This window comes from Prionailurus bengalensis, chromosome B2, assembly GCF_016509475.1.
Source record: "Prionailurus bengalensis isolate Pbe53 chromosome B2, Fcat_Pben_1.1_paternal_pri, whole genome shotgun sequence".
Lineage (NCBI taxonomy): Eukaryota > Metazoa > Chordata > Mammalia > Carnivora > Felidae > Prionailurus > Prionailurus bengalensis.
In genome coordinates, this window is record NC_057349.1 from 22,376,114 (window position 1) to 22,401,585 (window position 25,472).

General features: G+C 39.9%; 1 protein-coding gene across 2 annotated transcripts in view; it reads left to right on the forward strand.

The window, feature by feature from the left end:
• The window catches only part of F13A1 (coagulation factor XIII A chain), a 251,342-nt gene that overhangs the window by 10,074 nt on the left and 215,796 nt on the right, over positions 1-25,472 (forward strand). For both annotated transcript variants that reach the window (XM_043590884.1, XM_043590885.1), the window contains exon 3: positions 3,090-3,278. In XM_043590884.1, coding sequence (XP_043446819.1) covers positions 3,090-3,278 — 189 coding nt within the window. The remainder of the gene's footprint in view (positions 1-3,089; positions 3,279-25,472) is intronic.

Genomic DNA, 25,472 nt, shown 5'->3' on the forward strand with positions numbered 1-25,472 from the left:
TCTTGCCTCAGTCTTCACTCATCCTCCTCTCTCCCTGAAACATCCTTCCCCACCCCTTTTTCTACCTGGAAAACTTGCTCACCTTTCTGACCATTGTTTATATACCTCACTTCCTCCAAGGAGCTTCCTTAATACCCCCTGCCAAATCTTGGTTACAGGTTCCCTATACCTTCCAGATACCCTCCTCCATCAAATACCCTGTACCACTTTATCAGAATATTTATGGTGCCATGTCATAACTATCTTTTCAATTTTTAGTATCTACCACTGCTTATTTATCTAGGTTGTATTTACTAGGCAGTGACCTAACCAGCATTTATATTCATATCTTGAATGGCAACATAAAATGACACACATAAAATTCCTGGAGGACAGCAAGTTGGGGAGAGTATTAAATACACGGAATATATGCTTAGGGTCTAAAATTACATTAAAAGCTTGGAGCAATTAACCAAATGCAATAAGACGAAATTCAACATAGATACATGTAAAACCTTAACACTGAGCTACAAAGAAGAAAATCTTTGCATAGATATGGCTAAATAGCAACATAAGTGAGTGGTTTCTAAGGGTCTAGATTGAATCCTAATCATAGAAATGACATCACAATGTATTTTTAAGGCTTTCTCTTTATCAGGTGCTTCACGTTGATCAATAACAAGATAGAACTATTTAAAATACTAATGATATCTTGGACTGAAATAACAGAAATATACTATTTATTTGGAAAGATGTAGTGGTCTCATTGTTTTTCATTGGGAATTTATAAAATGGAATATATTCCAGAACAAAGTAGTGGGTAAAAGGTCTGGAAAAGAACAGTGGAAGAAATGGTGAATGTTTTAGTCAAAGGAATAGAAGCTTTTACATACCTAAGGAGTACCAGATGAAATGAATAGAATGCATTCTATATTTATCCAGAAGTCAGAACCAGGATCCATTGTTAGAAAAATTGCAAGGAAGCAAATGTCAGTTCATCTTACGGGAGTTTTTCAAATAATTAAAATTGTTTAAAAATGGACTGTTCGCCTTGCAAGATAGTGGGTTTCCCATTCAGATGAAGACAAAAAGCCTAAGCATTCGGGCTTTCAAGATGTTTCATGCAGTACGTAGGTCTATCAGATGCTCTAGAAAGTGCCTTTGCCCTCAGAGATTCTGTGAGGCTATATCAGTGCATTCCTTCCAATCATGCTGATGGAGACCTGATTAAACCCATTTCTGAGGATTAAGTTTTTAGACATTTAAACAAAATGAAACGTTATGGAAAGGTACAGTGTGAAGAAAGATGACCAGATGAGTTGATTACTAAGGTCCTTTTCAACTAAGACATTTATGATTCTCTAGCTCTTTCTGAAGTTGGCTTAACACTGGGGACTGTAACCTTAATAAGGTCAGAGAACTTAGGGGAAAGGCAGCTTAGAAGAGAGAGGTCTAGAGAATTAAACATCTTCCACCCACAGCATAATGGAAGGAAAGTGCCCTTCAGGGGACCATGTTCAGGGTTCTGCGATGGGGTAAAAATAAAACTGTATCTTGCACTTTCTATGTGCTGTAATATCACAGTCACAGTAACCCACTGAGCATCACACCGACCATCAGAGTTTATATTTAAGCTCTCCACAAGTAAGACTATGGCCCCACTATATGCCAGGCATAGTATGAGAGCCGTCATCATGTTATGTCATTGAATCTTTGTAGAAATTCTCAAAGTTTTAGTATCCTCATTTGAAAGGTGAGAAAAAACTCAGCTGCTATGAGGCAACATCCCTTACCTAAGTAATTAAGACGCCTGAGATTCAAACTCAGGATTACCTGGACTTTGAATTAATGAAGAATGTTTCAGGAACTCCTAGACTTTTGAACTGGAGAGTATCTTAATGAGTCCAACTTCTTGATTTCACCTATGAGACAAAAATGGGTTCAGAGGGGACCAGGTGTCCTTTTACACAGGATTCCTGTGTAAAAGCAAAGGAAGGCACTGGAGTCTTTGAGGGTGATGCTCCAGCATGATACAGACTCAGCAGCTGTGCACCCTGTGTTCACAGCCGTGAGGGCAAAGTATGCAACAGGTGGGTTCAGGGAAAGGGTGGGTGGGCAGGAGGCTAGTGTACCCCCACCAGCCTCTCTCATGAATTCTCCTTTAGAACTCCAAGTGTGAGCACAGAAATCTGTCTCTAGACTAGATCTTGCAAACTACAATGTAGATGGGTAGAGTGACCTCCACATTGAGTGATCATTTGCAGAGGGAACGGGAGAAATGTGGGAGGGGATCTAACTGTTACCTGGTGCTATCATGTCTCAAATAAGTGTATAACTGACATATACTCTCCCAATTCCAAAAACCAAAGGAAAAACCTATAGATTTTTTCAGCATACCATGGTTTGACTTCCAGACTGGTCATTTAGGAGCTAGGGAAATGTGAAGCTTGTTCCTGCATGTTCAAAGTGGAAACCGTTATATGTATCTCAATGAAATGTCAGCATCCTTTCTCCACACTTGTTCTTTTCTTTCTTGCCTTTGAGGAATCAGATCTACTTTTAGAAATAACAAAAGGAGGTTTTTGACCCTTTCTAAAGTAAGAGGAGAATTTTGGGTTAAAGGTTAACTTTGTCCTTGTAACATCTCTTTGAGGGTTTATCATATTTGATTCTTCCCTTTTTAAAGATAAGAAAATTGAAGTGGCTATACTCTCCTTATCCCTAGTTAGTGACATAGTGAGTTGGTAGTCATGATGGTGACCACCTGCCATCATGAAAGAAGTGTGAGTGTAGGAATGTGAAGACTTGAACTCTGGTCCTAGTTTCTCTGTACCTAGACCTGTATGGGAGGCATCATCAACACTGCTCTGTCTATCCTACAAAAGTGCCCTGTGGTATAAAATGAGATTAGAGGGGGGGAAGCTTTTAAAGTCATTGTTAGAACAAGAATGTCACAAGAGACTGACCCCCAAATCCACCAGCCCCTGTAGAGGGTTCTATCTAACAGGCCTCATTAACTTGCTTCTTCAAGAAAAAACAATCTATTTTTTTTTTAGTTTGTGGTTAAACCAAAGTTACTCAATGGTTTCCCTTGTTTTCTATGTGTGTAGACTACCTTAATGTCACAAATGTTCACCTGTTCAAGGAGAGATGGGACAGCAACAAAGTGGACCACCACACTGACAAGTATGAAAACAACCACCTGATTGTACGTAGAGGACAGTCTTTCTTCATTCAGATTGACTTCAATCGTCCATACGACCCCAGAAAGGATTTCTTCAGAGTGGAATATGTCATTGGTAAGTGCCACACATAAGTCATGTCATGATAGTCCATCTATGTCATCACATCATGATTGTCATGATATCATGGGTTGCATAGTAGAAAGGGATACAGGTGCAATTGTGTTATTTCCTAGAATTATACTGTGACAATTGGCTGGACCTGGGACCATATCCAGCTCCAGGACCACCTTATATTCTAAGATGGGTCTGTATAATGCCAAACACCAATAATTTGGGCCTACCCTGGTAAAATTCTTACATACTAAAAGTGAGTATAATTAATACGAAATGTTAGTTAATTAAATTATTTTTCACAAATGGCTTTGCAATCCTATAGTGTGGCTTTTAGTTTATCAGCTCTACTCTTATGATTTATTTGGTTTTATGTACCAAAATTATTTGCAATTCTTAGTATTATTTGAAATTCTTAGTATATAATCTCCATACAAGCATTTCCCAAAGTTTGCTTTGCTCTAAACTGCTCCCGTGTAATGGCTCATAAAATATAGACCATCAAATAAAGTTCACTAAACATTTATACTCTAATCTCCTTTTGTAGGTTGACAATACACATTAGCTTAACAGTTCAGGAAGGTACCATTTAAATCTGTTTGGTTCAGTGTTTCCCCAATTAATTTTATCCTGGAATCCTTTATGTTATAGCTATTAACATTTGACATATTTTAGTAAATATTTATCTAGACATTACAAATATAGCAAGTAAACACATGCACAAAAAAGCAAAAATGGTTCGATATCAAAAAAGCTGTCCATATAATCCTATATATAAATAAAATAAAAACCTGGCAATCAAACTAATACTCACTGAAAGGAACATATTAAACTCAGCAGCTGTTTTTTTTAAAGACTTTAAATAAGATAAAAGTAAAAGAAATCTCCTCAATTATAATAAAGATTATTTACCCCAAACCAACAACTTTTGGTATCCTAAGTGGCAAAAAATTCATTTAATTATAATCAGAAATTAGGCAGAGATACCTGTTATTGTCATTCTTTTGTTGTTGTTGTTGTTGTTGTTGTTGTTAAGCATTGCTTTAAGGATTTCAGCAAAGGAACAATTTAAGAGAAATATCCTATAAATACTGGGAAAGAATAAAATTACATATTTTGCTAATGCTATGATAGTGTGTGTATATATATATATATATATATATGTATATACCCAACAGATTCAAGAAAAAAAGCACAGTGTTAAAACTGGTAAGATGGCTGGATATAAAATAAATTTTAAAAAGTCAATAGCCTTTCTCTTTAGCAGTGAGGACCTAGAAATAGAAATAAGAAAAAATATTCCACATATAAAACTTACTAAAACTATGAAATGTAAAAACAAATTTTAAAAACCAAGACACACAGTGCAAATAAAGCAGCTATTAAATCTTAAAAAGAGACATGAAAAACCAATGAAAAGACAAATATGGTTTTGCATGTGATATCTCCATTTTTTAAGTCTCCCCAAATTAGTATATAAACATAGTGCATTTCCAATTGGAATCACAACAGAGGATTTTTTTTGTCTTGAATAAAATAACAGAGTTCATTTGTAAGAGTAATTACTTGGCAATAATCAAGAAAATGATACAAAGAAAGAATGAATAGTAGAGCACTTTCTATAAGAAGTATCTATTAGAACATACTATCAGAAGTGTTTCGTGGAACAGAATAGAGAATCCAGAAATAGATCTCAGTATGTAAGATTATGTAACATAGTTGTTGGTTTCATGGAGTAAGAAAAGTACATGGACTTTTTGGCTTTTTTTTGTTGTTTTAATAACGTATTTTACATCTCGGTATTTTAGTATATATGTATATTTTATTGGGTGTATATATTTGTTACATGTAAGTATATGCACTTGACATATTTTTGTATTTAATATATTTATCTATACATGTGTAATTATATATATTATTTTACATGTATATATATTTGGTTTATACATACCAAAATACCATAAGTGACCATATATATGAACAAATGACCAAAATATAAATATCACAAGTGAAATCAATGGATAAAAGATAGAGCTGGAAAAATATTCAGAACATACATATGAGATAAAAGGTTAATGTAGAAAAAAATCTCTTACAAATTGACAATCTGAAGACAAGCAATAGAAAAATAGACAAAGTATATGAAGAAACAATTCAAAACAGAGAAAATCCATATAACCTGTAATCATATGAAAACATGCTCAAATTCATTGGGATTGGGAAAGCCAAAGTCATTTATATCCAACAGGCAAAAATTTAGAAAAACTGTAATATCTGTTGCTGGCATGTATGTCTAGAAAAACACACATTGCTGATATAAATGTACAATTTCATAACCTCCTTAGAATGCAATTTGGCAGGATCAGTTTTAGGATTATCAGTTTCAGGATATTAAGAGGACATATGCCTTTGAGCTAACAACTCCACTCTTAGAAATCCATACCATAGGTATTTAAAATCTAGTTTATAAAGATGGCTATTATTTACTGCAGCATTATTTATAGTGGCAAAAAATAAAAAAATCTCTTAATAATGGAATGGTGGATATATTCACACAATGAATTGTTACTTTTAAAAAAAGAATGAATTAGACCTATGCCAGATGATTTCAACAGAGGTAGTATCGAGGAAGCAAAATATGGAGGAGTACCTATGATCTTCTCTACATGCAACTGTGTTCATGCATAGGTCAATAGAGTGTTGTGAGTGCAAAAAAGAGTAAGAAGCACACACATAGGTGATGATAGGCATTCCTTGGTGGGAGGGTAGGAAGGAGGGAGAAGCAAAAGGAAAGGGGAAACTAGTGAGGAAGAGAGAAAAAAAGCAAGCATGATGATATCATTATATGTACGCATCTAGATAAAATTATTGATCTATGTGGAGATATACATATGTGTACATATGTATATGTGTAATTTATATATACATCTATATTTATACATATGCATTATATATATAAAGAAATTACAAATAATACAATCAGAACTAAAAATAAACAGCACTTCCTTAGAAAAAAAGTCTCTGGCCCCTAACTACTCAAGGTATATGGTTTGTACTCACTTTCATTTACAGTGCAAATTCATACATAAATGTGGGGAAATTGGTTGAAGCCAGAGTGGAAATGGGAAAGGAAGAAAAGAGATCCCTGAGTCAGAATGAACATCATCAGTATGACGTGTGGGTTCTGGGCAGAACTGTTTATTATCCCAATTGTGGGGTAAGAGAAAGAAAAACTAAATCACTATTCCTGTATGTTAAGTGAAATGTAATAACCACAATTTCATTACATTTAGGGAGCAGACTGTTATTGTTCATATTTTTTAATACAATTACTTCAGGTGAGAAAAGACTCCACAGCTAATATTTTTCACAGTATTTTTAAATCTGATGAAAATTTATTTTTATTTATTTCCCTAAGTGCATTTATCTCCTTCAAGTGTGGGGTGTGTGTGTGTGTGTGTGTGTGTATGCACATTTGTTTGGAGTAGAGTCGATTAAAATGCCCTTCACACCTTTATAATGTAATGATCACTCCATGCGAGTCAACAAACACACTTTTGAAGTTCCATCCCCAGTTTTGCTCCAACTACACAGGAATTGTATCTCCTTCCAGCCAAATATTTAGTGCAAGGAGGGAGGAAGCCTTTGTCCCTGAAGTGGACTTGACTGAGGTCTGAGGCTCTTTCCACAGACCGTTCAGAAAATAGCTATGATAATGGAAGTCTTAGGAAAACTGACACGATGAGTGTGAGGTCGGGTTCCTAGTGAGAGCTGGGAGCCACGGGGACAGCATGCCTAGTCCTGAGGGAGAAGGTCTGGGCACTACCACAGCATCCCCCCAGCGAGCATGTGAACTCTTTTACAAAGGACTTTTTTCCTTCAGTAAAAAGGTGGGATGGGGGAAGCATAGCAAATTTGCCTTTGAGATAAAAATCTATATATTTTAAAAACCAACACGTATTCTAAATCCTTCTTAGAGCCCATGATGTGTACTTTCAGAGTTAAGCTGTATTCCAATGCGTGTAGCCCATAACAGGCATCATTACATTTGAGGATTTTGTATTTCCAAATTTATTGCAGAAACAAGGAAAGAAAACTAGCAAAATTCCAGAGTCTACTATTTAGTGCATGAGAATTCAAACACATTTCTAAAGGGCTGTAAAAGACCAATGATAGAGGATTTATCCAAGGCAGTCTCCTTTGTGCATCCCAGGTCATTCAGGGGGTGCTATGACCGCCCGAGGTTTCACCACCAGTGGTAGGACCAAGAGTGAAAAAAAGCACATTGTGGGACGCTCATGGGGCTCAGAGATTTTTCTATTAAAATGCAGTATTTCTTTCAATAGGGTTGAATAAAACCATGAAAATTGGATTTTAAAAGTGATTACTGTAATGAGAAGAAATGTGTCAAATGTGCACTGGAAATGAAATTAAGAGCAAAGTCTTATACATGTGGGTGCACCTCCATTTCAGGAAACATAGAAAGTGGAAGTAGTGATTTAAAAAACAGAAAAGAGATGGGCGTCTGGGTGGCTCAGTCATTTAAGCATCCGACTTCAGCTCAGGTCATGATCTCATGCTCTGTGAGTTGAAGCCCCACGTCCGGCTCTCAGCTGACAGCTCGGAGCCTGGAACCTACTTCAGATTCTATGCCTCCGTCTCTCTGCCCCTGCCCCACTCACGCTCTGCCTCTCACTGTCTCAAAAATAAATAAACATTTAAAAAATTTAAAAAAACAGAAAAGAGAATACTTTGTAAAAAATAAACAACACATAACAAATCTCAAATATTTATTTTAAAGTGTTTATAACACGATTAGATTTATCAGCACAGATCAATTTATGCACTACTTTCAAAGAATATAACCATGGCCTAGAGCTAGCTATTATTATGTTAAAAACACATAAAAAAGTAACTTTACACTTAATTGTTTCCAGTTTGCATTCAGTTCCTTATTATTGTTACCTTCTCTTCCCCCCCCCCCCCCCCCCCCCCCCGTGACTTTATGTAAGATGAACTGGGATGTGTTAACTCACGGGAGTTTCCTTTTTAAATGTTTATTTTTTGAGAGAGAGAAAGCTCAAGCAGGGTAGGGGCAGAGAGAGAGGGGGACAGAGGAGCCACAGGCTCTGAGCTGTCAGCACAGAGCCCAATGCGGGGTTGGAACTCACAAACCATGAGATCATGACCTGAGCTGAAGTCAGATGCTCAACCAACTGAGCCACCCCTGTGCCACTGAAGTTTCCTTTTGTTACTGTCTTCAGAGCCTAAGGCATATGATTTATTTATAAGTGATTCTGCCTTTAAATCAAGTTTTTTTTCTTTCTTTATATTTATTTTTATTTTTTTAAACATCTATTCATTTTTGAGAGACAGAGAGAGAGACAGAGCATGAGCAGGGGATGGGCAGAAAGGGAGGGAGACACAGAATCTGAAGCAGGCTCCAGGCTCTGAGCTGTCAGCACAGAGCCTGATGCGGGGCTTGAACCCACAAACTGCAAGATCATGTCCTGAGCCAAAGTCGGATGCTTAAACAACTGAGCCACCCAGGCACCCCTTTCTTTATATTTAAATATTTAAATAAATAGACTCTGTCAGATGGTCCCAGCTTAATCCTTTGCTGGATCCTCTGGTTAGAGAAAGTGAACAGGGGAATTAGTGCATCTTCTTGGCTAGGGCTTTCCATGCATGAGCTACAGATGGTCTCCATGCTTTGATAACTGTGTTCATTAGTTGCTGGAGGAGCACAGCCATCTCTGTAAGTTTGGTGGGATGTGTTAATGGATTTGAGGAGGTGGGGTGTGGCTGAAAAATGTTCCCAGTAAGGTCTATGGAACCTTTTCTTTCTTTCCACCTCTGAGCCTAAAGCCATGACATATCATGAAAGGAATGGAGCAGGATTAATTATAGATTTTGCTAACCTGTAGCTGCAGCCATGAAAATTTAGGAATAGCTGATGGTGACACTTTGTTATACTTTAACATGGGGTCTCCTTCTTGTTTGATACTCTGTTGAGAGAAAGTCATTCTGAGGAAAGAATTCTGAGCTGGATTCCTTACCAGCCATCCCCCTCAAAGCAGCCCTACCCAATTAGCCCTCCAAGGAGAAGACAGCGTTCATGAGCAAGTTCCTTCCTCCCTGGGCCCAATCACACAGCCCAAGGTGTGCAGGCCAGCACCTGGCAGATTTTCTTGCCTTTTCCTCAGTCCCGTGGTGGCTCCCCCAGCTCCAAGCTTCATATTTCTGGTGATGACAGAAAGAAGAGGGGAGGCATGGCCTCAGCAAGTCCTGCTCCTCCCATCAGGACAATGAAAGCAAACTGGTTCAGCGAACTATTCATGTCTCATTTGCCACCCTTATCTGTAAGAGAAACCATTAGATTATTTCATTTTTTCAGTCTCTTCAGAGGAGAGGGAGAGGGAGTGCTAAGAGTGGATACTGGTGGACACCCAGTGGTGTGTGTTAGCAAGCCCCTTCCAGCTTCACCATCCCATGAGTCTGAGAGTGCAGCTCACTGACAGCACACTGAGGGTATTCATCCTGAGCCCAGGTGTTTACAGGATAATATCAATTGCACATATTCTGAATTTTTTTTCTTTTTTAATATTTTTTATTCATTTTTGAAAGAGAGAGAGAGAGATAAAGAGAGAGAATGAGCATGGGAGGGGCAAGGGGGGGGGAGAGCAAGGAAACAGCCGCAAGCCCGATGTGTGACTCAAACTCACAAACCGTGAGGTCATGACCTGAGCCTAAGTTGGATGGTCAACTGACTGAGCCACCCGAAGCCCCTATATTCTGCATTCTTAATCACATAAACCATTGAAATATCCTCAATGCTTCAATATTTCTCTTCCACGCATTTCTTGAATAGCATTCATGGAAAGCCAGTCTGGGGTGTCAGACTCTGATGCATCTTAAGGATGGGTGTGACATCAAAATTTCTCAGTGGGGGGTTCAGGATTGGAGAGAGGGTTAGAACCTGGATTAGGGCAGTCATTGTAGCAATGGAGAGGTTGGATGGGATTTGAGGAACATTTGGGTGGCAAAATCCACAGGACTTGTGATTGGCAGTCTGTACAGGCAGAGGGGTGGAAAGAGTCAGGTACAGCTCCCAGGTTGCTGGGTTGTGTGACTATGACAATAGAGGCTGGCAACTCCAAATGAGATAAAGAATGCAGGGAAATTGGGAGAAAAGGGTGAGTGTGGGAAACAGTAATGATGATAGTGGTTCCCACTGATAATTCACTCACCAGCACTGGGAACTGTGCAGAGGTTCTGTGTACTTTCCATTTAATGCTTTAGGCACCCCTGTGGGCATGGGACTAAGGTCATCCGCATTTTTCAGATGAGATGAGTGTTGGAGGAGTATAAGTAACTTACTCAAGGTCACATCTGGAGAATGCTGGGGCTACAATTTGATCCCAGACATTCTCTCCTAATCACAATGCAGACTACCTCCACCAATGAAACAGTGGAGGCATAAATGGGATTCTGTTTGAACCTACTGAGTTTGCAGTACTTGAGGGACTACCAGATAAACATGTCCAATAGACAGTGGCTGAAGCTTAGGGACTTGGTTTGGATTTCATACATTATAGATGGGTGGCAAAATCATTCAGACAAAGTAAATCAGGTAAGAAGCAGACTGAGGCTCAAATCCTGAGAGCGAACAACTCTTAAGGAATCAGTCCAGGAACTACAGCCCCTGGAGGAGACAAAGACCACGTGAACAGATAAGTAGAAGGGAAAATCAGGGAGTGCCGTGTCACCAAATCCAAGAGAGTTGGGTGTTTAAAGTAGAAAGCATGACCAGCTTTATCAAATACAACAAGGAGATGCAGAGACATAAGAACTTCCAAATGGACTCAGCAATTATGGGGGCACTGGTTACTCAGGGAGAAACCAAATTTTAATGGTTTGAAAGTAAATGAGATGTGAAAAGTGGGCATAGAAAATGTGGACTTATCCTTTTGGAAGAGAAGAAAAGACAATTTGGATAGTAACTGGAGAAGAATGTAGGTTAGATAAGGTGGTGTTTTGGTTTGGGTTTTTATGATTGGAGGTACTTGAACATGAAGGGAGCCATGGGGGACAGAGCCAATAGATGAGGAATCCTCAACAATCAAGAGAAACGCTGGTGGCTGATGGAGAATGCTGGAAGAAGTGAAGAGACATGGATGAGGGATTGTCTAGGAAGAAGAATCTGTTTCCTCTGAGGGTGTTGAGAAAAAGATATGGGAGAATGTGACTGCATTAGGTAGAAAGATAGGAAACTGATCATGCCTGATAACCTCAAGTTTCTCAAAGATGTAGGAGGTGAGCCGGTATAGCAGGAGCTGAGGAGTGCAAAGAACCGTGTCTTATATCTGAAAGCATCATCCAGACCCTTTAAGACTTCTGGTTCCCTTTAGATTTTTGGCTCAGAGAATCCAGATAAAGTCACCATCCATTGGGCACCTGGGTGGCTCAGTCGGTTGAGCATCCGACTCTTGATTTCTGCTTGGGTCATGATCCCAGGGTCGTGGGATTGGGCCCCTCGTCAGGCTCCATGCTAAGTATAGAGCTTGGGATTCTCTCTCTCTCTCTATCTCTCAATCTCTCTCAATCTCTCTCTCTCCCCCTCCCCCACTCATACTCTCTCTTTCAAAATAAATAAATAAACATTAAAAAAAATCACCATCTGTGGTTTTCATAGACATAGCGCAGTTTCTCTGCCAAGATATTTCTTGCCCCAAATCATGTAGCTGATAAGATCTAGAGAATTATTTCTTAGCCTATGCTCTCTCTACTATCTCATGCTGTGTTTTAATAAAAATAGGACACCCATTCCATCATTTTGAAGCAGCATTTATATGGGATGTCATTTCAAATTTTTCCTTCTGTGTGTTTCTGCATTGACTATAAGTATGTTCATTTTTAAGCCTTTGTGAAGTGACAAATAATGGCATCTAAGAAACTAGGACAATGTTTCCCAGAGTGTGTTCTCTATGAACACGTGTCATGTGAAAGACTCCTTAAAAAAGTGGTCAAATGCATTTAGGTCATGCTGTGTTTCATACCTTTTCTTGGAGAGTCCCAGCACACATTAGTATTTTAAAGTCTCTGGGGATACACAGCGTTAAAAAGCAAATCTTCTTTAGCCGTTAGCTTCCCCAAATTGTCTTCCTATAAACACTACTCTACCATGTTTTTATTTTCATAACACCCTTCAGTAAAAATGCACAACTCAGTCTAGGAGAGGCTGAGCTACTGTTACAAATTACCTTAATTCTACAAAATACTGTAGTCTATGGGTTATGGTAAGTTAATATACTATCTGCTTTTTTTTTCTCTTTGATACTTTAGATTTTGTGCCAACATTAAAATAACTAATAAATTTGGCACTTCTGTTCACCAAATTTTCTTTTCATAAAGGATTACTTTACTTTTCTTTTTACATTTGTATATATTTATTTGCCAGATTTTTGTTTGGCTTCTGTTACCATAAAGTCAATTTACTTTCCTTTTTAATGTGTTTATTGGACTCTTACTGAACACCTTTCATGTACAAAGCACTATATTGGGGTTGGAGTAGTAATATATGTTCATTTTCTGCTCCCAAAGAGTCTGGAGGGGACAGCCAGCACACTAAGAGTTGAGCTGAATGCCTGTATCTTGAGCACAATGGTTGGAAAGCATCTTGGAGAGAGAGACTGACCGTGTGACTAGTTGGAAGAGTCCCCCAGAAAGTGCTGGATCTCAAAGGATGAGTAGGAGTTAATGCCATGAAATGGGAAAGTATATATTCTAGAAAAAATAATGTGAAGTTCAGTGGGGAAAGAAAAGTTGGAAACATATTGATGGCCTCCTATGCCTTGACTTGAAGTTTAGATATTATTCTATAAACAGTCTCTGTGGAAGATTTTTTTAAAGGAGTATATTAAAAAGCTGTAAGTGTCTTCTTTTTAGATTACTGTAGCAGAGCATGAAAGATAAATTGGAGGGCTGAGATTGTTGTCAGGGACAGCAGTAAGAGACTTGGGCCGGGTGGGAGAAAGACTGTTACTATTGGATGACAGAGTAAATGTGCAATACATCATTCTATATGATTTTTTCCTCTTTAAAAATTTACCTTATAACAAGAAGTAGTAAAATTGTGGGTTGGTTTGTTTTTCTTTTTCTTTTTCTTTTTTTTTTCATGGTCAAATAAGACTCACCTGTAGTAAAGTAATATACTATGGTCTGAGGAAAAAGAGTGTGCTACAGCGACTGATACTTTGCCAAGCATGGAGTCACGTCAGGGATGATAGCTCCTCTGATAAAGGGGGTGGGAACCAGCACAGTGGATGGGGAGGCTTTGGGGTCAGGCAGACCCAGTGAGAGTCCCAGTTCACCACTTAGAACAATGACAAAATCACTGAACCCCCAAGTGACTGTTTTCTTACCTGAAAATATTTACTTCTGGCAGCTATTTATGGATTAAAGGATATAATGTATATGAAAGCATTCTTCTTACTCTCACAACAACACTGGGAAGCAGGGAGGGTAGGAGTAAGCCTCACTGAAAAATCTGGAAACTTAAGTGCACAAGGATTGAGGGATTGACCCAGGGTTAAGCAGGGGAGGGGAGATCCCCTGTCCCTAGCTTCCCCTCAGATGATCAGAATCTTAGCTCAGTGGTCTGTCCACTTCAGCCCCTTTAGAAGGCAGATGCATGGCCAAGATTGTAATAAAATAGTAAAATTAATCCTAGTTATGTTGTTTGGTGTATTAATCCATTTATTCTCCTCTAAATTCCGTGATTGTCTACCTGTAAATGGGTACCTTTGCTGAGGCACTAGCTTAGCTTGACTCTAGATACAGGTGACTCTTCTGCAGCTTTCTATGGGATCAATTTCCCACTATTCTGTATTCCGCTGGTAATGCCCCACCCTCACCCTGGGTCTGAAGAGAGGGCAGTGAGAGAGAAGATGGCAGGGTGAGCCCTCAGAGACTATGTAGTCAGGACCAGTGGCACTGAGTGAGGTTCTCCAATGAAGGACTATTACCAAATAAGAACATGCTGTCAAAAAGGCAAATAGGAGGCCATTGCTCTCTCTTTTCTTTCCTGGTAGCAAAGCAAAGGTAATGACCATTGAACCTCCAAACAAAAATATCCATTATTTACAACATCCATGCTGACAGCTTAATTAATCAAATAGAAAGCCTGACAACCCACAGGCCAAGTTCTGCTGGGAATTATTTGCCTACAGTTCCAGCTGAAGTGACAGAGGTTGTTTAGTCTCAAAGTAGGAGGAATCTACATCCATATTCTAGTGCAAGAGACCTGCAGGGAGGCCCCTCAGCCCTGCCTTGTGACCCACATCCCATCCTGCAGAGCTGGAGATTCTAAGTGAAGCTTGGGATCCTTAGGGCAATAGAGCTGCCAGTGCGTTTCATAATATCAAGTGTGCTGTGTGGCACAGTCGTAAGGGACTGTGGAGTTTAGAACGAGAATCCCACACAGATGCCTGGCTTCTTCCTCCTCTTTCTCCCTCTTTTTTATTCCCCTAATTTGCCATTACCCTCACTCTCCTCTGTTTCTGTCTTCATGCTGTGTCTTACATTGACCTCTTTCACTTATGAGAATTCATAACCTTGACTAATTAGCACCCACATAATTGAAACTGTACGTGACCAGAAACCCATGGTCTGAACTCAGGGATGATTCAGTGTGAGCACTGCCGGGCTTTTCCATATAATTCTAAGTCTTTCTTGCAGTATGTGAAGTTAGGGGTGAAAAAGGAGGGGGGAAAACATTTAATGAAAATTAATGTGCCCACTGTTAGACTTTGCTCTTAAGTCTCTGGTTGGGGGCGCCTGGGTGGCGCAGTCGGTTAAGCGTCCGACTTCAGCCAGGTCACGATCTCGCGGTCCGTGAGTTCGAGCCCCGCGTCGGGCTCTGGGCTGATGGCTCAGAGCCTGGAGCCTGTTTCCGATTCTGTGTCTCCCTCTCTCTCTGCCCCTCCCCTGTTCATGCTCTGTCTCTCTCTGTCCCAAAAATAAATAAACGTTGAAAAAAAATTAAAAAAAAAAAAAGTCTCTGGTTGGTAAAAGAGAGACAGTGTCCAAGTGGAATGAAAGTCCACTGAGGAAAGGGTAAAACTGAGCTAATTGTTCATAATCAGTGCCCTCTCATTACTCCACGAGTGTGTTACATGGACTGACGAGGGACTGACTGGAAAGCTCTTGGAACTCCTTAGTGATAGTTGCTTGCTAATAAGATGACCCAATTACCAGCCTTATTTTGAATATTGCAACTGTATAGGAAAGCTAAATCCTTATTGTATTCCTTAAGGCAGTATAACCTTCATACAACATTACTGTAACAGCAGCCAGAGCCAGACAGGTGTTAGATGACCACAAGGCAAGCTATAAATAGCTGCACCTCTCTTTTGCTTTCCTTTTCACCTTTTGTTTCTTCTCGGTATCTCAGCCCTTGTGAATTTCTACCTTTTCTTGTGATTTCTCTTAACTCTCCATCTCTTTCTCTGTTTTTCTCTTGCTTTGACTCTTGTTCTGTCTCTCCTACACACATACACACTGTCCTGTGGGTGAATGTTTTGGTATTTACCCATCAGTTAGGGGAGTTGCAAGAGTTATAGCAACTTGTGCATGCGTTCACAGGTTTTCTTCAGCCTTCAGGAAGCCAGGTTGGATTCTCTGAATGCCCTGGACTATCTCTGGCTAAAGTGTATCTTGGTCCCCTAAAGCCTCCTTTGCTGTACTGTTGGAGTTTCTTCAGGGGGTCTTGATGTAGCTTCTTTCATTTCCCTACTTCCTTTCCATTTCTGTGTAGGTGACTTTATAATATCTCATCTCATCCCTGGTTCAGTGAGTTTTTGATGCATAAACTTTGCTGTGTCTGGCACTGTGTGAGATACCACGGAGAATTTAAGACACCATTCCTGTCTTTAAAGAGCTTGCTATAGTTGAGGTGGGAAGAATTCCACAACTGATAAACACAAACCATATAGTATAAAATCAAGGGCTGAACTGACACAGTTCTCTACCAGAAATGTGTCACAGAGGCAGGCAGGCATTGCACTTGTCAGGCAGGAGGGACCTAAGCTCGAGTGGAAGGGTGAAGTCTTGGACAAAGCAGACAGGTCTTGAGATAGACCTTAAGGAATTGGGAGTGTCACAAGAGGGACAAGAAGTGTATACCCTCCAGGTTGAGAGAAAAGCATTCTTTGAAGTCCAAGAGCATAGTTTTTTGCTGATGTACACATGTTTCTAATGAAAAAGAAATCCTGAATGGAATCAGATCTCATGGCTATATCTAGTTTGGGTTCCCCTGGTTCTAGAGGACCCTGGAGTTTCATGGAGCTTGCAGGGTGGTATGGAGACCCAGCTTGACAAGCCCATAAGGAATGTGTTCACCCTATGGAGTCAGCCTCCACTTATTGTTTGCTTAGTGAATGTTTACACTAAATAGAATTCAGAGCCCTTCTACTGGGTTTGTAGAGGTGAGGCTTGTAGAGGCTTCTCAACACAGCAGAATCATTATCGTCCCTAAGCAGTCCACTTCATCATGTCAGATTAAAACATGAGCCCTGAAAAACTATCTTTTGTCAAAGATCAGAATCTCATTAACGTGATCGAATGCAATTAAGTCACCATCAGCTTTCAAGAGCATTTTAAAGGGGGCTCAATAAGTGGTGTAAGTCTCGGGGCATAAGAGACTTGAATGATATTCACATCCTTTTTACTTACTCACCCAGTATGCCTGTAGGGGGAGGAGAGACAGGGATATCTACAATCCATGCTTCCTTGATAATCTAGAGGTGATCACTGTCTCACACTTCAAACTGGTAAACCAAATATGCTTTAAAAATAAAGGCTTCTGGGGAGGAATGTGTAGAATGAAAATAAAATGGATTATAATAATAACAGATTTTCAATCACATTCACTCACTCATACATTATGTTCACCAACATACGAATGCCACCTGCCAAATCTGCCACTTGCCAAATCTATAGCCAGGTAGAGAGACAGCTGCCTATATGATGAGACATGAAAAGTGTTCCAGTAACAGCATATTGAATTCCTCTATTATAGTTACTCCTTCAAATTAATGCATAATATCTGAAGCTCCCCTAACGAAATGAAAATACTCTGTGAGGATAGATAATACTATCCAACTGACCCGTTTATAAATTTGCACAAATTGGCTTTGCAGAATAACTAGCTGACACTCTGCAGAGAGCAATGTCCTGAGGAAATAAGATATTCCAACAATAAATATTGAGAGAAAAGATGAAAAGCATGGGGAGTCAGGCACAAAGAGATGCAGAAAAATAGGGTGCAATAAGTTGAAAGTATGTGGAATTAAAGAGGCTGAGGGTTGAGCTTGTATTCAAGGCAGAAACAGGGAGCTGACGGAGGAGAATTGCCCAGGAGTAATGCCCACCAAGCAGTTAGGATTGGCTTCTCTGAAGAGCATACCTGCTCCGCTCATTGTTAAAGGTAAAGCAGTCCAAAGCTTTGTTCTTTTCATAAAATCACAGACTCATAAATATTTGGGCACTGGAAAATATCATAGCCATCTTGGGCCAACTCATTTGTCTTACAGGTCTTGAAACTGTTCATCCCTAAACAAACGTTCAAATGCATTCTTGCACAAGGTCAACCAGGACTTATTAGAGCTCAGTGGATCACAGCTAGGGTGACCTATAATGCATCCTCCAACCTAGGACACTTTTTAGAGAGAGGGAGGGAGTGACTAGAGGACGTGCTAAGAAAACAGGCATAAGCTGGACTGTCCTTAGCAAACCTTGGATATATGATTGCCAAATCAGAGCTGAAGCAAGAGGAAGCTACTAGAAAATAAGAGGAATGTAGAGGGAGAAGGGGAGCAATCTCATGGTGTTAAAAAATGGAATAAGTGTCCAAACAGGGCACAGAAAAACTATTTCAGATGGGGAAGACATGATGAGTCAAGAGCATTGGATTGAGTGGGGTGCCAGGTCGACCTGGCTTTGGAAGTGCAGATGTGAGATGATGACTTCCTCCAGCATAGGTGAGGTCAAGCAGAGACATCCATTCAAGATGAGGGAGAGCAAAGGGAGAAAGACCCAGAGGCAAGAAATCGGCAAATAGGCACAGAGCTGGAAGCAAGCCCCAGTGTGCCATCTGAGGCATAGTTTGGGCTCCTTTGTACTTCCTCACTGCAGCAGCAAAGAGACCCGAGCTACCCATGGGGGCTGAAAGGGAAGGCAGCCACTTTTGCCCTCTACCAGATAAGAACTAAGCTTCTCTCCAGATCTCTTTTGGGAGTGTGCAAGGTACTGCTACAGTCCTCTATAACCTCTCAGGGTTCTGGGTGGCAGTGACAGCCTTGAGTTCTATGGATGTTTAATCAGATCACCAGGGAGCGTACTAGGACTGGACATTAACAGATACTGGGAACAAATGGTGGAATAAATGGGCCAAAGTCCATGTGTGGCTTAACCAGTGTGGAATCCCAAGTCAGGTCTATGATCATTCTCCGTGCACGTGGTCTAGCTCCAGGAGGTAGTTACAATTACAGTCTACCTTTTGCATATGAAGAAACTGAGGCAGTCGTCTTCCAAATGTATCAAGAATTTTGCACTGCCCATCAGGCAGCTCAGAAGTTCTCATGCTGACATGCTGACACTTCCTTTGCACCTGCCTTCCTTGGCAGCAGCTGATCACTAAACATCTCCATACTGTGTCCCATGAAAACAGCCTTTGGAAACTCATTCTAAGGGAACTGGTCCCAGCTAACAGCTAATGGCAAGATTCTAATAAACCCATTCTTGCTAAATTTGAAATATCTGATAAGACTAATTATGCTTCCCCTCACCTCCATATTTACTCTTCATAGAAATAATACCCTAATGTTTTAAATTAATAAATTGCCATATTTTAATTTCATTAATTGCACACAATTTAGAGAGGAGAATGGGTTTCTGTCTTTGTTTCCCATTCAATGAACCTTTTATCCTTCCAAGACCTTTCTAGATCCCAGGTCCAGCATCAGGTGAGAAATGCTAGGACAAGCTAGTATTCAGAATCTGATGAATTCTACTGATTCTTCCTTGAGGGAAGAGACCAAGTATGAGGAGCTCGGCTAAAAAAAAAAAAAAAGTCCTGGAAGGACAACCCAAAGGCCTTTAGTAAGGGAGAGGGGACAGACATTGCTATAGGCTGAATGTTTGTGTCACCCCATCCATCCACCAAATTCCTATATTGAAGCCCTAGCCCCCATTGAAACGATCTTTGGAGCTGGGGCCTTTGAGAAATAGGATTAAATGAGGTCATGACCGCGGGGCTCCGTGATGGGATTTGTACCCTTTTAAGAAGAAGAGCAATCAGTGCTATGTCTCACCACCACCAAGTGAGGACATAGCTGCCATCTGCAAGTTAAGAGAGTTCTCACCAGGAACCAAGTCTGTCCGTGCCCTGATCTTAGACTTCTCAGCCTCCAGGACTGTGAAAAATGAATGTCTGTTGTTTAAGCCAGCCAGTCTATGGCATTTTGTTAGCTGCCCCAGCAGACTGAGACAGACACCATAGAATGAGAATCTGTGGGGTTGACCCTTCTTGCAGTCCAGCAGCTAATCAAGTGTGTACAACACTGTGCTGTGGTGTTTCCAGGGAGAAACATATGTGCAGGAATTTCTTTTGGAAAGTAGCAGTCAGCACAATGATATCAACTCTTCCATTAAAGGTGTTATGCTTTCCATTTGGACTTATAAGAATGAATGCTATCTCAAGTCATGTTTCCTTGACTGGGAAAATACAAAGGCAAAATATCTTTCCCTCTCAATCCCCTAACTGGTTCCCAAAGAGACAAGCCACATTTGATGTCCAGCATCTCAAAGTTAGGTTGACATATATGCAGTAAAGTGCACCAGAAAATTAGCACACAGGGTAGACAAGAGCCCTTAGTATTCTGAGGCAGTTAATTCCACAGGAAGAGACAAAAACAAAGTTCCTATGACTAAAATGATGGAAACGAAGTAGTGGAAACAGCTAGATTGGCATTTTCCATCAAACAACTTTTTTATTTGTGCAACATATTTCTAAGTGATAGAAAATGACACACTGTCTCCATTACTTCATTTCCGTCATTTCAATTTTTTCTAACTTTCATATTTGTGAAACAAATTGCTTTAAACATGTCAAAGACACTTGAGTGGAGTGTTAGCCAAATTTTAAAAATAAAGATGATTCATAAAGACAGCATTTGTGTTTATAACCACCAAGATAAAACTTCAAGAAAAAGAATTGCAGTCCTGATTATTTAGGGCACAACTCTAAGGTAATCATCTTCAGAAGTTAGAAGTCTGTTATTGCTCTCTGCTTCATTTCCCCTAGATTTATATGCCACAGTGTACCTGGCCTTTTGGGTGCTCCATCATCCCTATTTCATTGATTTACTGAGTAACCACCCCCAGATTGATTGTTTTGGACTTGGAGTCTGGTTGCATTATTATGCAACGGGCTGAGCCCTTCATTGATATTTTGCTCCCAATCACTCAGTTCTGTATTCTCCTAGAGCCGATGCTTCTTGAGGGAACGGCTGTATTTTGCCTGTTGCTAAAGATAGGCTTTAACGGGGTATAAGGCAGCCAGGAGGGTATTCCTTCAGCACATACTTTTGGAGAATGGATATTGGTGTTCCAGAGAAAGAAAGCTTCACAAATATTGCTCAGTATAGCAAACTGGAAGATCTATATCACTGATGGCAAAAAAAGAATAAGAAGGAGAAGGAGAAGGAAAAGGAGAAGGAGGAGAAGGAGGATGAGGAGGAGAAGGAGGAGAAGATGGAGAAGGAGAAGGAAAGGAGAAGGAGGAGGAGAAAGAAAGGAAGAATGTGGATAATTGTGCAAACGGTGGATACAACATGTTCTGTTGTTGCATTTTTTTTTAATTTGGAAACAAACACTGCACAGAAAATTTACAATAACACTACAGAGCACTTTTTTTTTTCAGAACCATTAGAGAGGTGTCAATCTGATGTCCCATGAGCAAAGACGTTCTCCTATATAGCTATCAAAATCAGGAAATTAACATTATTAAATTGTGATCATCTATTCTTCAGAACCCATTTGAGTTTCACCAGTTGTCACAATAATGTCCTTTATAGCAAGAGGATCCAATGCAGAATCACATATTGAATTTTGTTGTCATGTCATGTTTTTTTTTTTTTTTTCAGTTTGAAACACTTTCTTGGACTTCCAAGGCAGTAATTTTGTAGAACGCTTCTCAATTTGGGTTTGTCTAGTGTTTCCTCATGATTACAATCTGGTTATGCATCTTTGGCAGTAATACACAGAAGCACTTTGCATTCTTCTCAGTGAATCCTATCTGGCTGCATGTAATTTTTTTACACGTCCCATTACTGATGATGTTAACTTTGATCACTTGATTAAGGCACTGTCATAGGTTGGTGTTGTAGTCTATTTGGGCTGCTCTACAGAATGCCATAGGCTGGGTGGCTTATAAACAACAGACATTTATTTCTTAACAGTTCTGGAGGCTGAAAAGTCCAAAATCAAGATGATGACAGATTTAGTGTCTGATAAGAACCTACTTCCTGGTTCATAGACAGCTGTCTTCTCACTGTGTCCTCACATGGTGGAATGGGTAAGGGAGCTCTCCAGGATCTTTTATAGGGGCACTGTTCCCATCCATGAGGGTTCCACCCTCACGGACTAGTCACTTCCCAAAGGCCTCCCTCTAGATACCATTGCATTGGGGTTTAGATTTCAACATAAGAGTTTGGGGGATCGGAATACCAGCATTCATTCTATAGCAGTTGGGTTCCACAAGAAGTAGACTTTGAAATCAGTATGAAAGAAATTAGGGAGTACTCTTGGGTATACTTAGACAGAGGGAGAGGTTGAGCTGTGAGCAATCCTAACAAAGGCCACAGCTGATCCCATGGAGAGATATGGAGCTGAAAGAGGTCTTCATAGGCAGTTTTTCTCAGCTTAGGCAATTCCCAAAGAGAGCTGACCCACCAAGGATCATTTTCTGGCATCACTCCCAGAAACTGAAGATACGTCTGTCATTTCTGAAGGGACTCTGGGCAGCACATCTCAGAACCCAACACTGTGGTGTCTGTCAGGGTTCCCTGCTGCAAAGTTCTTGTTTTTTCTCTTTGTAGTTAACAAGTACTTTACAATAAAGTACCTTGAGACTATGAAATGTTTTCTATTCATCACAATTTCTATTGATACAATGATTGATTGATGTACGTATGAATTCATGATTTCCTCTTTTAATTAAACAGGTTACTTAAATCTGTTACTATCATTAATTAATTTGATGTTCAAATTGTCCTAGATTTTGCCAGTTGGAAGCTCTTCCAACTGGCTTCAGTATCCTTTCTTCCTTATTTTCTGGCACAACAAGACGTCTCAAGCTCATCTCATATTTTCCCTGCCCCAGCCCTGAAATCAACCATTTCTTCAAAGAGCTCTGCTTCCTTTTAATAGAAAATAGTATTTAAAAATCACAACCTGGGTCCTGTGTATGCTCACTGCTATTTTACCTCCTGTCAATATTTTCCAATCGAATCTAGGTTTATCTCACTTATTGTTTTTGCTTCCATGATATACCTATGATGACCCCTGGCCCCTGACCCCTGCGACCTTCATAGTGTTTCTCATCCTTGAGGTTTCTCCTATTTCATACCCAAGGAGACCTGAGCAAGTATGGTGTAATGCAGATAATAATACCACTCATAAAATGATGCTCAGTGAATCTTCACAAAATGCCAGCTGTGTACTTTGTGTTTCTTTTAGCTTTCTATTGCTGATGCAAAACATTATTATAATTTTAGTGGCTTAAAACAACACAAATATATTATTTTGACATTAGGCATAATGACAATGACTGAATAAGGTGTATTAATATCTTAACCAAGCTCCTTTTGCCTAATCTCTTCCCTCAGGGAGGAATCAGTAGAATTCAGATGACAGGCATAGATTCTGGAAAGGTCTTGGAAGGACACAGGATCCACTGATTGGGAGGTGAAGACAGATAACCATTCCCTCTCCAAATTGTGTGCAGTGAATGGATTTCAACCAAGGGAATTATTTCCATAAAGAGTGATTATGGAGGTGGGAGGGAGTGTAATTAGTTTTATCAGATATTAAAATTTTAGCAAGAGTAGATTTATTAGGCTCTTGCTATTTACTGTTAGCTGAGACCAGATGCCCCAGGATGAATGGCCAAATGGCTATTTATTGGGTATAGCATGGAGATGTTTGGCCACTAGGAGCTGCTGGGAGGCAGGCTCAGAGGAAGCCCCAAAGTGAGGATTTCTTGGCCATTCAGAAGACAGTGTGAAATTCAGAGCACATGCCCTGAGTTTGGGGTTAAACTTTGGAGTTCAAGAGTAGACAGATGTTTTAGACAAAATCCCCTCATTGTGCCATTTTCCAAAGGATGGGTGTCATTCATGGAAGACCAACGTGTACACCTTCAGTCCACAAGTGAAGAGATACTTGACAATTACCTCCATTTAAAAATGTTTAGGTAAATCAGTGGGTGACAAGTTGGCAGAGAAAATGAGAGAAGACTGGAGTATCTTGGGCCATGGGGAGATGTCAAGAACAATCGCCTTCTTCCACAGGCATCTCTAGGCGGGGCTCCAGTAGTCCAACCTGGAATGTGGTTCCTTTACATCCTTGTGTTTAAACATGGTTTTCTTCACAGTCACTTATGTAGTTGATTTATGTCATTGTCATAAACACCAGGCTTGAGTGCAATTGTTTTTATGATGCTTTTTGGTAAATAATTTTTTAAGTTTATTTATTTATTTTGAGAGAGAGAGAGAGAGAGAGAGAGAGAGAGTGCACAGGAGGAGGGGAAGGGCAGAGAGAGGGAGAGAGAGGATCCAAAGCAGGCTCTGCTCTGTCAGCACAGAACCTGATGCGGGACTGGAACTCACGAACCATGAGATCATGACCTAAATGAAACCAAGAGTCAGATGCTTAACCGACTGAGCCACCTAGGCACCCCACTTTTATGATGCTTTTAAATGTAAGCAGTGATTAGCTCATTACACAACTATGAACATCTCTAGTAAGCAAATGATCATCCACCTCTAAATGCACATATGAACTAATAATTATGCAACGTGCATGTCATTCTTTTTGCCCATCCCTCAACTTCTATTTTTGTTGTTATGTCTTTAATAAAGTCGTTCCTGACTCCACCATTGATCCACTGCTCTAGGTCTGTTACCATCATGTGGCATTAGTTTTCTGACTTAAATTACAGCCTAAACTTGGATGTTTGATTATGAACTCACTGAGTGCAGGAAATGTATCATATACATCTCGTATACCTACCTTTGTCACTCCAGTAAAATGATATTACTTTGCTCATGGTAAGCAATTTATAAATATATGTTTGAATAAACATTTATTGAGTATGTACATCCACCTGCAGACTAATACCAAATGGACTGCATTTTATTGCCTAGAATATTTTTCTATGCTGATTTTTGCTCTATCAGCAATTGGTTTAATTTCTGGCAATGCAAACTCATCTAACACTTGCTGTTATGAATTGCATTCATATATTTGCATTCCAAAGACAGACAAATATTTTGTTAGATTACCAATGATTTGTCCTTATTCCCATCATTTTTGATATTAAATTATTAGCAAGAATTGACTGTTTTAGTGGAAATTTCTTCAGAGGTCTGCTTTCCTTGGAAGATATTCAGCTAAACTTTTGATCTTATCCTTGTTGGTTAATGACAACTGCTTTTTAAGCCAGTTGACATTATTGTAAATAAATCAGTCTTTCTCATAAGGCTCCCAAGTCTCAGTCCGCTTACATGATGGATACAACTCAAACAAAGGGAGCTTTGGCTCCATGCAATTGCCATTTGCTAGGGAGATTTAGTTCTTATAAGAGAGAATTCCTTCTGGCCTGCTTCCTGAAGTTGATTGAGAATGTGAAGGAGGTAGGCACTGAAAATGCTAGTTGTCATGAATCTGGTTAGTGATCCCCACTTTCAGTTCAAAGTGCGTTTTCTGCCCGCTCCAAACCTGCACTGGGCTTCCAGAGCCCAGCTTGAGGGTGGCAGAACCCTAAGAAATGTGGAAACATCCTTTTTCCCCCGAAAGTGTTGCTAACAGAGTGAGGACAAAAACTGGTATGCAGTTTGGTTTATAAACCCTGAA